Here is a 15,661-nt window from a genome sequence, read left to right as displayed (position 1 = left end):
GGTAGAGAGAAATGTGCAGAGAAATTCTTTAGATTTCAATAAATGAGATTACTCATAGTGACCAACATGGTTTTCCCTCCTTCCTCTGCTGTCAGGAATGAAGGAGGAAAGCAGCTGTTTATTTCATCTCATCCCTATTCGTGGGATGTACAATCTACTATGAAACGAGGAAACCCACAGGTGAAATCCACTCCTTCTTACTCTGGGGCACCTCTGATGATCCATATCGTGAGAAACAGGGATAAATAGTGAAATGATCACAGAAACCTATGACATTCTCCCCCGATGATCTCAGCAAGGTTGACACTGATGTTCTCCATGGGGACTGAAGTGGAACTGAAACCCAGAGAAACTATAGATTTCTCATCGGAAGCACACCAGCTTCATTGTGCTCAAAGTCCAGACTCCCACTCCTAAGGATATAGCATCCACTCACCCCTGCACTAAAAAATAAATACATGGATAATACACTTTATCTTAATACATCAATTATGGGTAAATATAATGAACAAATTGAAACTCTTTTTCATAATACAATGTGGCTGAGAAGGCAGAGAAGTGACAAATATATACACATATCTAGCCTTGACAACTTGAGCATTTACTTCTCATCTCCTTTTATACAACTGAATGTGTGTTTTTTTGAAGCAGACATATCCATTTTGAAACTCCCCAGTCATACCTCCCTGATGGAATTCTTTTAAAAGACATTATCTTTTTTCAAGGATCAGGTAATTCACTGTATTTCTACGTTCTTAAATGGTCCAACTTGTTGGAAGTGGGGATAATCTAGTTATAATGGATTGGCCCTGCCCTCTGAGACAGGTGTCATTCTAGAAACTCACTTGTGAGATAAGAGAGTTTGCATAAATGAGAGATAATTAGCAACAGAAAATGAATGGTCTGATAGGTAAAATAGCAGTCTGTTCCCACAGCTCTTTCTTTGAAGCAGTCTTCCTATTCTTCTTTAGGTCCCTCTTCAATTTTACTATAAAAATTCTTCCCTAACATTTTTCATTCCTCTTCAGGTATCCTCTTTTTTCAAAATGTCAACCTTTAAAAGTCTACTGTCTGAAGCCTTGAGTCCTTTTATCCATAACCTTACCATGACAGGTCCCCTTTCATTCGATGCTTCTGTCAGTTCTCTTTTATAAGTCCCTTGTCCTTCACTGGCCAGGGTCAAGTACCAGGGACCAGGAGACCAGACCCTCTCTTGGCAGGACCAGCAGGATAGAAAGGCTGTTAAGAATGTGGGTTCTAAAACAGGATAAAAGCAATTGACTTCTAGTTCTACCTTTACTTCTGTGTGATTGTAGGCACAGAGTTAATCACATTCTCTATGGCTGAGTCTCTTCAACTATAAATGAAAATATCTTTCAGACTTGTTGGAAGATGAAAATGGCAAAATATGTATACTACGCTTTCCAAGATTCAGGGCTAAAATAAGAATCAGCAAAGGGAGCTGTTATGGTGAGCTCTACCTTCCAGAGATGACATGGTCAGAAAGCAATGTTCTGGGTAGATGCTCTGCTCTCGCAAGAGTGACGCTTGCACAAGGGTCTGGATGAGGAACATCCCCTAGTTCTGTGAGGCCTTGCCTGGATGACGGTCACATGACCTAGGATAGGCTGCAGGACTGCTTCCTTTCCTCCTCATCACACACCCATCAGCACCACAGAGTTCTGTGTGAAATATGCTTTGTTGAAATGCACAGAATTTCCTTAATTTTCCATCTAATCTACATCATTTAACACAATAGTTTTCCTTTGCAATGTGTCTGTTATTAGTCTCATCCCACCACGTTTTCAGATAATATGTATCTTCTGATAAGACACAGGCTGAATATTTGCATTCTTTCAAAATTCATTTGTTGAAATCCTAACCCCTCCGGAAATAATATTGAGAGATAGGGCCTTTGGGAGGTGATTAAGTCATGAGGGTGGAGACCTCATAAATGGGATTAGTGCCCTTTTAAAAAAGACCACGGAGTAATCCCTCGCTCCTTCCTTAAGTGAGAACAGGGCAAGAAGATAAGTCATCGATGAACCAGGAAGTAGTCCTTCCCCAGAAAGAAAATCTCCCAGTGCCTTGATCTTGGACTCCCCAGCCTCCAGAACTATGAGAAATACATTTCTGTTGTTTACTAGCCACCCAGTCTATGATACTCTGTGGTAGCAGCTCAAACAGGCTGAGATATGATATTAATGTGGCAAATGGGCTTTGTTAACCACCGATCACCTGGCAAGTCTGGATGCCTTCAGTACTGAAGAAGCTGGTGCATAGAGCCAGCAGCAAAAAAAAAGCTTGGTCCATGAAAGGGCCCCAATCAGGAAGATCTAAAATGATAGCTTGTTGAAATGTTCCCTAGTCACCCAAACTCGCAGCTAGTAGGACTGCTTGAGAAAGGGTCTGGATGTTCATTATCTTCCATTAGGTAAACATGGCTCATGTACACCCTACAGTAGGACACAATGTTTACCTTCCTTTACTGTCATTTATGCTTTCTGCCAAAAGTGGCTTCCACATTTCCTTACATCCTTTTTAAAAAATATATATTTTTACTGATTCCAGAGTGAAAGAGAAAGGGATAGAGATAGAAACATCAATGATGAGAGAGAATCATTGATCAGCTGCCTCCTGCATGCCCTACACCGGGAATCGAGCCCACAACCTGGGCATGTGCTCTGACCAGGAAGCAAACCGTGACCTCCTGCATCATAGGTCGATGCTCAACCACTGAGCAACACCAGCCGAGCCATTTCTTTACATTCTTAAAAGGAATGTACGTATGGGCTGCCATTTGCTCTCTCGTAATAAAATCACAGCCATCCTTTGATGTTCAAGCTGTGCCACTGAGGACAAATGTCAGCAGGGGACCCTCCATGTGAGAGCTGCCTGCCCTGCCCGGAAGGAGCTCCAGGCTGCTACGCTTTTTCACTTCTCATATTTTTTAATAGTTTATCTCTCTCCTCCCTTGTTGTCAAGTTGTCAGTCAGCTGTCACTTTTTACTGCTGTCATGAGCCTGACTTTATCACACCCCCAATTGGATGCTGCTAATCTGTTGTCAGCTGAGCAATAAGACAATTGGGAGCTGAAACTGAATTTGCAATCAGTGGTGTGAGAGCACTGGAGGGAGATTTTGAGATATGGGTTCTAGTTCCTGCTCTGTCTTTCGCTGTGTGATTACCAGGAGACACTTAACTTCTCTGGGCCTCAGTGCCTTCATCCATAAATCCATAAAAGGAGGAGTAGTGTGTGTGTGTGTGTGTGTGTGTGTGTGTGTGTGTAAAAGAGAGAGACACACAGAGACACAGAAAGAGGTCTCATCTGGATTTGAATCCTAAGTTTGTGTGGCTATCAGGAAGAACATATGAAAATTTTCTGTGAGTTAACAGAATGCAGGGTGGGGTACCACTGACACTTGAATTGAAAAATTCAAGGATACATTTTAGTCATCACTTTAGTCAATCTCATTCCTCTGCTTTCCCTACTGACCATCATCTTAAAACACTCTTCCCTTTGTTCCACAAGATAATTCTCTCATTGTTGACCTTCTGACCCCTCTATCTTCTTTTCTCATTTCAGTCATTGGCTCTTCCTCTACGAACCCTTTAAGTATTAAGAGTGCCAAAGGCCAGTCCAAATTTAAAGGGCAGGGCAATGATAAGAAGCCAACAACAAGTCTGAAAAGCAGCAACCTATGTGTCCTAGAAACCAACTGAAGGGTGTGTCATAGTATGTCAATTACTGTGATACATTAAGAAAAATGAGGACTGAGAGGTGACCACAGGATGCAGAGACATGGAAGTCACGGGTGATCTTGACAAAAACCATTTCAGTGAAGTAGCTTTAAGAGAGAACAATGGGAATGAAATTAGCAACAACAAATATTTACAAGTCTTGCAAGAAGTTTTGGTCCTGAGAGAAAGAAGGAAATGAAGCAGTAGTGGAAGGGAGAGGAGGAATCAAGAGAGAATTTTTTCAAAAGATGTAAAACCTAACAGCATTTTTGTATGCTAATAGGAATGATCCAGAAGAAAGGAAAACTGATGATGCAGAAGAGAGAAGAAAAACTTGTTAGAACAACAGTCCTTAGGTTTGGGAGCAGGATGGGCTCTGACAATGAGTGGAGTGGAGGAAGGGCCTCAGACAGGAGCAAGGCCAGCTCACCCACAGGACCAGGTGTGAAGATGGAGACCAGGCCCCAGAAGCACACAACTGCATAGATCTGGTGGTAGCAGAGGACAGAATTCTCACCTGACTGCCTCTATTTTCTCAGTCATGATCTGAGGATGAAATCAGACACTTTACTATTAGGCGTTTGCAAAGGAAGGAAAATGCATGGTTAGTTATTTAAAAGAGGAAAATGTGGTATGCTTGCCAGGCAGATCAAGGTTCCATCTGAATTTAGGAGTCATGGGTTTCGAGTAGACTAATAAGTGTGGCAGGATGTCTTCTCCTAATTAAATACAAAGGAAAGGGCAAAAGATTTGAAAGTATATGCAAAAGAGTATTACAATAGAATATGAAAATTAGGCTGGGGAAGAAGGAGGGAAATTAGGGTAAGAGAAGAATGAAAGTGAGGGGTTGGCTCAATCAATGGGTGGCAGGTTCTCTGAAGGTCAAAAGACTGAGTCAGAGTGATAAAGAGAATAAATAAATTGATCTATTTATATGGCAGAGTAGTTTTCTCTTTTTTAAAAATATGTTTTATTGATTTTTAGAGAGAGAGGAAGGGGTAAAAGCATCAATGATGACAGAGAAATATTGATTGGCTGCCTCCTTCATGCCCCTTTCCAGGCATCAAGCCCGCAATCGGGGCATGTGCCCTGACTGGGAATTGAACTGATATCTATGGGTTCCTGGGTTGACATTCAACCAGCAGGGCTCTCTTTTTTCTTTTTAGTACCTCTCTATTTTCATGTGTTCACTAATAAAGAGAGACGAACACTGCCCTTTATATGCAGGTGACAATAAATGTACTAGGTTATAAAAGAATGGGATGAGGTGTTAATAAGATGAATTCATCTTCATTGGGACGCTACTGTATCTCAGGCATTATGCTAGGCATTTGCCACACACTAATTCATTTAGTCACAACATCATACCTATGAGGTTATAAGGCAAAAATAATCATGACCATTAAAGAACCTAAGCTCAGGGTCATTTCACTTATACTAGTACAGGTCACAGAGCTTGTAAGGCAAAGACTCAAATACACGTATGTGCAACTTTGGTGTTAAAGAGATTTCCCATCCAAAAATAAATTCATATAATGAAACATTTTCAATTGAACATTCTTTCTGTATACTGTGTCCTGGTCTTTGACAATAAAGCAGTGGATGGGGAGGAGGACATGAGGTATCAGCAGGTGCCACAAGCCAAATGTTACTGAATCCCTATGTGACAGACATGGTCTGTGTTTTAACAGTTATCCGCATAATAAAGCCTCACCGATTTTGCTGAAATATGGCATCTTCCCTTCCCTGTTTAATATCCATTATTATATATTATTATAGCACATTGTATTAATAATTTAATTGTACCTTCTTCTTTGTTTTTTACTTACACCCAATTTTGCCATGACCAAAAAATATTTGTAAAGGGAGAAAGATATAAGCATCCAAAAACTGTGTTTGTATTTTAAAATCACATTGGCGACTTTGCCTTTGGAATTACTAAGTATTTTTTAACATCTCAACAAAATAATACTCTTCTAAGACTGGAGGCATTAGAATGATTGTCATTCATGCAAATAATCACTTACTTACACTATATGAGTTTGAGTTGGATAAAGCAAATTACCATTTGAAAATAACTCAAATAACACTCTGGGCTAAGACCTCGCTTATGAATGTTATCTTGGCCACAATATTTCTTAACCTTCTTCCATTTAGCGAGATGTATTTATGGTAATACAGTCTAAATTAATAAACTATTCAATTGCCACAGGTGTATTAAACACATAATGATGGAGGGATATGTCATATGGAAATGAATTTAAAACAGTATTTATTTGGAATTCTATAGCAGTAATAATTAAGATGTGCTATAACCACCTATTTATCTAAAGATGTATATTTTGACTTTATATTATATGAAAAACATAAAAACATGTCAAAAATAAGGTTCATATTTTAAAAATATGATCTAAAGTATAAGCTGTGTTGGAGATAATCGTGGATCTAATGTATAACAACTATATTTTTCAAAAGTTGAAATTTATCAGACATAAGAAAATTGTATTTATACAAATACATATTATACATACATACATATATATATATATATATATATATATATATATATGTATCTGAAAATCGATGGTTGTCTTAATTTCACTTAGCTTGATAGTATTCAAAACTGTAAATAAACCATTTAATGTTTTTGACAAATGACCAACATTGACAGGAAGCTTGGACAGTACAAAAAATGGAATAAAAATTCATAGGGTCCCAACTTTAATCTACTCTGTGACAATAACCAGCTGTGTGAGTTCAAGACAATCTCTGGCCCCTGGGCCTGCTCTCTGAACTCTGTAAAGTGAGGACTGGGCAAAGTACTCTAACTGAAATTGTATGACTCACTCATTTGACTTGGTATTAGGCATATTTTTCTTCAAAGAAATATTTACTAATAAGAAACTCAAATAAACCAGCATTGGGGTGTGGAGGAGGACAACTGTCTCCATAGCAAAATCTGGACGAACTCGGGAAGTCCAGAACACAGAGAGTACTGCTGACTGCCTGAATAGCACGTATGGACATTAAATCGTTTCCTGCCTTCATTTCAAGGATGGGGAAGAGACAGCTGTCCCTGAACTCTTTTTAAGGACACAGTCAGTTACAAAACAGCAGCATCCCCAGCTAGTGTGAATCCCACTGAAGCAAACTTACTATTCACAAGGGAGAGATACTTCTGGTGGTAGTAAAAACAATTTTGCTAGGTTTAATCAAAAGTGAAAAGGAATTCTAAAATGTTCCCTTTGAGCCACATCATCCGTTGCTAATTCAGGGTGGGCCTAGCAACCAGGGTAATAAAAAATGTCCTTAGTAACTGAGAAAGAGAAATAGCAATTAAGTGCTTTTGTGACCCAACATAGAATACCCAACTCTCTATTAAGATAATATAAATAATAAAAAATGGAAGAAGGGAAAAAGTGAAGAAAATAGCATGGAAAATGAAAGTAATCCAAGCAGCAAAATTTAGCATTGATTTACTTAGAACAGTTATTATACATATACATCAATGGATATAAGCTGAATGCAAAAGTTGAGAAATAGGCTTGACGATGACTTCTTTAACAAAACAACAAGGAAAGAACCAAAACAGTAAGTGTTAAAAATCAAAACAGCTTGTTTTAGCAAACAAATAAATAAGAGAAAAGAAAGAAAGATCTCAACATCAGAAGTAACCATTCAGTGATAGGTCAGACAAATGATTATTTAAAATCTTTGCAAATCACAGCATGGTGAAATGGAACTCGATTCTCTAATTAACCATGCTTATGCTGAAAAGATAAAATTGGCAAGAAGAACACCAATTCCTACACAGTTGGGAAATAATTTGACAAACAGAGTCAAACATACTGACCTGCTCACATCAGGAAACCTGATGGGATAGTAAATAACTTGGCACTTGGGTCTGATGATGCTTTCCAGATCCTTGGGTCTGTGGTCAGGAATCAGCTTCATAAATTTCCCAATAGAAGTGAGAAACGACTCCATATTAAAAAGAGAGTTGAATACCACCACATCAGCCACCAGGCTGTAAAGGGAAAGGATAAATACAAATGATGAGCCCAACAGAGTTTACATTGCACCTTGGGTTTGCAAAAAAAAAAATACTCTGCACTTCTATAAGTAGTTATCAAAATGCCTCTAATAGATAAGTTCATTTTATTATATTATTCTAGAGGCCCCATGCATGAAATTCATGCAAGGGGCTTGGCCCTTGCAGCCCCGGCTGGCCCTTACAGCCCTGGCTTCGTCTGGAAGGTTGTCCGGATGGTCATTCGGCTATTTGGTCTAATTAGCATATTAGCTCTTTATTTATAGGATCATGGGAAGTTACATTGTTGGTGTCAGGATGAAAGGCAGGAGAGGAATTAAATGATTTAATGCTTTCTGTGAGGCTTCAAAGCCAATTATATTCTTCCACAATGTCAGGAACTTTCTATACTATCAACAGCAATAAGTACAGTAGGACCTTTTGCTTTGTGACCCAACCACCCACGCTGGTTTCTCTGTCAGTAACGGAGGTTGTTTTATACCAAATATGGCAGAACAGAATGTCTGCCATATTTTTCACTACCTTCAAGGGGACTAATTGAGATAAAGCTGTTTCATACTAGAGCATACCTTCAAAGTATGTGGTTGAAGTCTCTTTCTTGTTTTAACCCTTGCTTCAAGAAACTTTTTAAAGTTCTGGGCTATACAGGAGGGATCATATGGGGTCTCTACAAATAGTTTCACCAAGATATTTGAAATAGTCAGAGAAGTAAAAGAAATTGGTAGAAATCATTACATAAAGGAACTCATTATAAAGAATCACAATACCATGGACTTTCAGAATTAAACAAAAGAAATGCAATATTGGCTACTGCTTTAGATGAAAGACTGTGCTCCTCCCCATAATATTTTTAAAAAACAAAAAGCAATCTGAAATACATAGTTATAAGGCAACGTGAAAATAAAGTCTGTGTGTCATAAATACATGAGCAATTTTCAGAATTTTCTATAACATATTCTTGGAAACCAATGAACACAAATGATAACCATGGGTGATGGCAGGATAAAACATAAGTATAGGGTGAGGCAAAAGTATGTTTACAATTGTGAGTACACAAAACACAGAGTTTATATTCTTGTTTTATTGTATTATTTTCCATATGAACAAGAATGAACCCACTTTTGCCCCACCCTGTCTATAGTATAAATATGTACTATGTTCCCTTTATGCGTCAAAATACTGATTTAAGAGATCATTGTTTTGATTTTTTTAATGGCCCTCTTTGCTTTAAGCAGGGGATTTTCAACCGGAGTGCCACAAGAATTTTTAAAACATGCAACATCTGACTATTTAGTTAGGGGCACTGACCTCTTTTCCCTTAGATTGTCAAATTAAAAAATGACAGCAGCCAACACAGCAATAGCTGCCTGGTGTGATTGAATCAAAATTATACCTATTTTTTTAAAAATATTGGCATAAAATATATTTTTTGGGTGTGCTGCAGAATTTTAGTAATTAGTTTTTGTGTGCCATGAGATAAAAAAGGTTGATAATCGCTATTTTACCTAGTAAGCAATGAAACGGTGTCTCAGTGTCACCGGATCTCAATAAAATGAATACAAATGCTTTGATATAGGATCCAATAGAAAAAACAGTTTTACTTCACCTTTAAAATGATAGGTAAAAAAAAAAAAAAAAGACTGAAAGAAGACATGCAAGTCCATAGACTGCAAAACACAGATGAATAAGCAGAGCTTATAGAAGAGGAATACATACCATAGCACAGCCTCAGGTTAGTTTAATTCACATTTACTGAGACAGCTAAAGTTCCTGTTATTAATACAGAGCGGAACGAAAAACCAACAAAAAGAATGTTGACCTGTCACCCCTATGCCTGCCTCACAAAACTGCTTTCCCATACAAGTTATTTTTTTTTTAGTTGTGACCTAGTGCCAATTTGGGGATAGGGGTGATTACAACATGGATAATACAAAAGAATGTCAGAGAAGTGCTGACACAACACCAAACAATAAGGAAGCCAATATAATAATATAGCAAAAGTTGAAGGATGTTTTACAGCTAGTCTGTTTTCACCATATGTCACGTATTGTAATAGCGACCCACAGGTCATCATATATAGTTGCGACATGCGTTCGTAAGTCAGAGGGTTAGTGAAACCTCTATTTAAGGTGAGTGCTTATGTCAGTCATCTCTAAAGTCTTTAACTGCCACACGGCCAGGAAAGAAATCTCCCAGTGCCAACAAAAGCAGAAGTCAGCAAGAAAACTAGAGAAACATTTGAGGAAGGGGGAGTCATATGTTTCAAAGAGAATTTGAACAGGACTGCTTCCTGACACTCTTATTTTTCCTCTAGACAACCGTGAGCCATTTTTTTCTTATTAACAAGCCAACCAATGATCAAGTCCACTTCTTTCTCTCCAAGCATGTCTAACAGTTTACCCTCTTGAGAAGAGCAATGCTGAAAAATCATGTAGGAGTGTTCTTATAGTCTCATTGCTACAAGCAAAAACAATCTTTTATGGAAGAGAGAGATGAGGGGCAGTAAGCTAAATTTTTTTTTTCAAATATCCGCATACAACCCAACACTTACAATCTTAACACCCAGTCTATGCTAAATTAAAGATCCAAGATAGTTTACAGAAATACTCTTTTTCATGCATTTCCTCCCTGATATGAGTGAGTGTAACTTCCATTAACTTTAAAGCCACCCATAAAGGGAAAAATAGGCTTAATTTTTCCCCCCAGTTATTTCTCAAGGGTAATAAACACACACTATCTGAGGAAAAGAATGATGCTAATTCAAGAAATCAAAAGAATATTACAAATGTTTTCCATATTGATAAAGCACAAAATGATTTTATTTTTGTTTTTAAAACATATTTCCCTTCTCTGTTTCAATATAAAAGAAAGTATTTTAATTTTATTATGAAATTTTAAAATGGTTGCTTTTTTATGAGACATTCGCTGGGAAGCAGTTCCACTCTTTTGATAGCACTGCTACTTCACAATTGAAGCAGCTTGTAAAAATGATTGCAGAAAAGCATTTACAAAATGCTCAAAACACAGAAGCAGCACCATAGAGCTGCTTTTCTATGTCAACTAAACTATGGACTATACTTGCAAGAGTTGAGAGTCTCTTTAAACCCATCAACAATCCCAATTGCTAATAACTGTTTAAAAAGGTGAGTAAAAATTAGCCATTCACGGCCAAACTAAGTCAATTCGATTGTTGTAGTTCTGTGAATAGGATGCCATAGCCAAGCCGTTTCAGGGTTGTTATTAACTTCTTTCATTAAGTAAGCTTCAGGAGATACACTTTGTTGAAGTAACAAGAGAGAAGGACCATCACCTTTGAAATGTCATGGTATTTTAAGGCAGTGCAACTTCAGAAGACTCAATGAGGGGGCGAAAAATACCAACTACCTAAAGATTCATTTTCCATAGTTTTCTCTTACAAATTATATAAAAACAAACAAACAAACAAAAAACCTCCTTGCTCCATTATGTCTTATTTTTTGTTTACTCCTCTGAAAATTTCTATTTTGATTTTAGCTGGATTCATTGAAAGTGGCTGGCAAAAGAGCAGACTGACTGCCCTTTCCTGAAAGTATGTCTTAAACAGCAGATGAGAGAATCAAGGGTGAAGAAGGTCCCTGTGAACCCGTTGATTCCATTGTGAATGTTGTAGAAAGTAGATAATTAGTTCAACATATAATTAGATCTTATATACATATACATATGTATATATGTATTTTATAAAAGGATTAGCTGTGACCCTATACATAGATTGCAGAGGCACAAGTAATTACTACCATGGAAGCTATGTTTAAATAAACACTTGTACCTATCTTAAGGTGTTTTAAAATAAGGGTACATCAGGTCTCTAGATTTAAAAGCTAACCATCTATCAAGATAAAAGTAGCAAAGGACTAAATATCATGATACAGTCGATACCTACCATGAGAGAATTTGGTTGTATCCATACTGGAAATCCCTCTCCTGACATTTCTTGACAGGATATACCAATTGGTTCTCGTGGAAGTAGAGAATCTTTTTCAGCTTCCCAAGGTCAGGCCGAAGGGCAGCCAGTTCAGTCAGGTTAAGCACTGAGCTTGCAAAGAGGGTCCTAGGAAATAAGAAATGAGGGTTCACTGTCCAGAGCACGCTTGACTGGCGTCATCCTTTGCCCTTCTTTCCCCTCCCCATCCTACCCCCAGAAAAACACGTGCCCTACAGGGACACATCAATAGTTAAGAATTAATACCATGTAGCAGCATTCCAAGTCTTGATCTCTGAAAAAAGCAGCTGCTAAGAACTATAAAAGCTCCAAATCTCATTGGTCTTCTCAGCTCAGTTACTGAGAGATGCAAAAAAAAAAAAAGCTGGATGGGTTTTATTGAAAAAGGCAAGAAAAGCTCTATCTGAAGGACAAATGGAACAAAGATAAGGCTGACTGGGGAATACTTGGCTTGCCAGTTTCATTACACTTTACTTCTTTATGCAACCAACTACTGAAATTCAATATACAAGCAGGAATGGCACATGCTCATGTTATGACATAAACCCTTTTGATTTATGCAATAGACTTATCTAGTGTGGTCTTTTTCTCTTGGTATGTTTTCTCACCATGCCTCCCCCCCCTTTTTTTAACGATTCTACAATATTTCTGGGTGGGTGGGGAGTTCTAATTTTTCTCTGCTACTGCACTACTAGTGGCACTAGATATACAATTTGTAAAACCCCTTATAGATCACATAGATATTTAAAAAATGAAGAAAGGCTGATTGATTCCCTTTCTTTGGGGGAGGGGAGGAAACTGAAAGCTTACCTACCATGTTTATAAAGGAAAGTGTCTATCAACTCACTCCCTCCCCAAACATTTACTAAATGCCTACTACGTGCCAGGGTCTAGCCAGGAAGAACAGAAAAGATGGACAAGGCTGCCCACTGCAATGAATGCTGCCTGTCATAGTGACACACACAAAGTACTGAAGTTACAAACAGGAAGGAGAGATATGTTTCATACCTCGTATGTTTCACTAATGAGGTATCTACCACTTATGGACACAGGAGGTGCAAATTACAGTCCCTGAGCAGCCAAGTACATTTAGATGGCACAATTTTGATGGAATACCACCTTTAAAACATAATGCAGCATCATTTGACCCTTGCAGCTTTAATTCCCAGTCTAAAAAATGAGGTTCGGGAAGGTTATGAGTGTTCCTGGAATCACACTGTTGGAAAGTGGCGAAGCAGGGCTCCCGGTCTCTCAGCCCCAAGTGCTTTCCATTACGCCAGGGACATGAATTGGTCATGGGCGAGTTACATTGCAAATGCATTTTTCTGTACTTAATAAATACAAAATATCATCCTTGTTATTACCATGATTACAACTCCTATAAATTCTCCCTGGCTGACAAGCCAAATGGCTAACTTCAGGTGTTTATATGATCTGCAGCACTAGCCTTTCACATAAGAAGAGTGATTACATAATAAGTGCATGTATCATAAATAGGAATTCAAGTGTCTTCTTCATGGGCTACAAAAGGCACATCTGATCAAAAAGCAGTGATCTCAATTTTACACCCACATTGCTATATTAATGTCATGGTTTGTTGCTCTAAAGTAAAAAAAAAAAATTAAAAATCTTACAAAGGAGATACACTATTGTTTAAATTGTCTCCACGTACCTAACTAAAGCAAAGAGAAAAACTATGGCCAGAAAATGCCCTATTTTCACCAAAAATATTCCCACCACCACCTCGTACAAGTCTTTCAAGAACTTAAATCGAAAATTCTGAAATATGAAGGTATTTGCTTATCTACAAATCTTATCCTTAGTAGAGAGAACAATAAAACATTAATCTCAATCAATATTTTCCTTAAAAGAAACTAGATGGTCACTTGTGGGTCTACTTATTGGAAAATTCTCTCCCTTCCCCTGTATCCCCACTCCCAGCCCCAACATACACACCCATTCTTAATCATTAAGCCCTGAGTAAGTTCAACATTTTTCACACACAAGGTAGAAAAATTCATTAAATGTGGTCCCCTTATTAATTGTTAATTACAAAGAAAAAACGGTACCTTTAAAATGGAGAAATTTGGCAGACATGAATTTATCCAAGTGATCAAACTAAATATGACCTAATGGGACAAATTCATATCTTGTATTTCCCAATACAATATACTGAGAAAGATTCAAATCACCAATGAGAAAGATACAAATCTGCCAGAAAAGCCTGATCTGAATTTGGTCATGAGGAAACAGACACATATCTTGCAAAATAACTGGGCTGGATCTCCAAGAAGGTCAATGTCATTAAAGAAAAAAAACATATATAGATTAAAGAAAAATAAAGAAACCCCAAAGCAAAATGCCACTCTGATACTGGGTAGGGAAAAAGCAGCTATAAAGGAATTATGCGGACAACAGGGAGACTCTGAATATGGGCTGAATATAAGATTGTAAATTTTCATCAGGCTTAAATTTCTTAAGTTTAATCATTTTAATGGGTTCATATAGGATATTATCTTTCTTTTTAGGATGACTGTTGAATTGTTTATGTGTGAAGTTACATGATGTCTGCAACTAATTCTTAAATTGTTCAGTCAAAAGGCTACTAATAATAAATATTCATATGTATATATTTACATAGAGAAATAAAAAATGTGCAAATATTAACAATTAAGTGATTGGCATATTGTAATTCATTGATCTAGTCTTGCAAATTTTTGTAAAGTTATACATTATAAAACTACAATTTTGGGGAATATGCACAAAATGGCCTTAAGTAGAAGGGAAAACTATGCTACATGCCATAAGCAATAAATCCATCATATATGCACTTTTAGTCATAATCCAATTGTTAATTTCCTACATGAGAATTATCCTCAGGGTGGACCTGAGAAATCAGTAGGTGAGTCCTACTCCTACCACACCCCTCCTCTTCTCATCCTACGAGCTGATCACTGCCTTCCAAGTCAAATTCCCAAATGAAACAATGCAATACATTCAGAAATGAAATGGCAATGATTTTCAAAATATTAACCACACCAACACTTCCTGTAGTTTCTTCAGTCATTCACAGGAAATTCATTATATTTTTATTGCTGATCTTGAAATAGTCCTCATGCTCCTAATTTGTGGAAATTAGCTCTATCATTAGTAAAACAGGTCTCTGCTTTTTCTCTTGTAAAGGGTAGTTAAATTGGACAATAAGCAACTCCTCAAATATTCAGCTCGATGATTCCCCAAAATAAGCAATGAATATGCCCTCAAAAGGAACGCAGGTGTGACTTATAGGCAATTTTCACTTTGCTTCCTTCCATCAATTAAAAAAAAAAGTTTACAATCATACAATGAGTGACATCACTCCATCAGCAGCTAATCCCTTGGCTCCCCACACTCCTCTCGCCTCAGGTATTATTTAAGCAATAAATCCCAGCAAGGTGAGCTTTAGCATCCCACACTGCGAGTCTGGCAGGAAAGGGCACAAGGTGATAGCGAACACCAGTAGGAACAAGATAATTCCTGACAGCTGCTGCTTGAGCACAAGTTAAATTGAACAGTTTATCTCAGCGTGAAGATGTTATAAGGTTTTATGTTTAATATTTTTAAATTAACATAAAACCCAGAGAAAGCAGTTGGGCAATCTTTCACAAACATGACATACTACAATCACTGCATAAGCTGGATTAGTACTTATTACCACGCGACTACAGAATTAAGCTGTTTTTAGACCACCAAAGAGCTTTAAATTGCAACTTTTGTCTCTGTAAGAGAAACCTATATTTAAAATGTCTGCTAAATTCAAATTAGCGGCTACATCATTAAGTCACCATCTCACGAAAAGTATGAGTAAGCCGCTATTAGAATCCAAAAGGCTCAGGCTGCTGGCACGTTAG

At 37.5% G+C, this 15,661-nt stretch overlaps 1 protein-coding gene across 9 annotated transcripts in view; it reads right to left on the bottom strand.

The window, feature by feature from the left end:
* Nucleotides 1–15,661, bottom strand: part of GTDC1 (glycosyltransferase like domain containing 1) — a 368,964-nt gene that overhangs the window by 180,337 nt on the left and 172,966 nt on the right. For all 9 annotated transcript variants that reach the window (XM_070423067.1, XM_070423063.1, XM_070423059.1 and 6 more), the window contains 2 exons: nucleotides 11,712–11,879; nucleotides 7,595–7,768 (listed from right to left, as the gene is read on the bottom strand). In XM_070423067.1, coding sequence (XP_070279168.1) covers nucleotides 7,595–7,768; nucleotides 11,712–11,879 — 342 coding nt within the window. The remainder of the gene's footprint in view (nucleotides 1–7,594; nucleotides 7,769–11,711; nucleotides 11,880–15,661) is intronic.

This window comes from Myotis yumanensis, unplaced genomic scaffold (assembly GCF_028538775.1).
Source record: "Myotis yumanensis isolate MYYU_CA2020_CCGP unplaced genomic scaffold, mMyoYum1.0.hap1 SCAF_8, whole genome shotgun sequence".
Lineage (NCBI taxonomy): Eukaryota > Metazoa > Chordata > Mammalia > Chiroptera > Vespertilionidae > Myotis > Myotis yumanensis.
The sequence above is the reverse complement of the archived record's forward strand: the minus strand, read 5'-3'. Positions and strand labels throughout refer to the sequence as shown.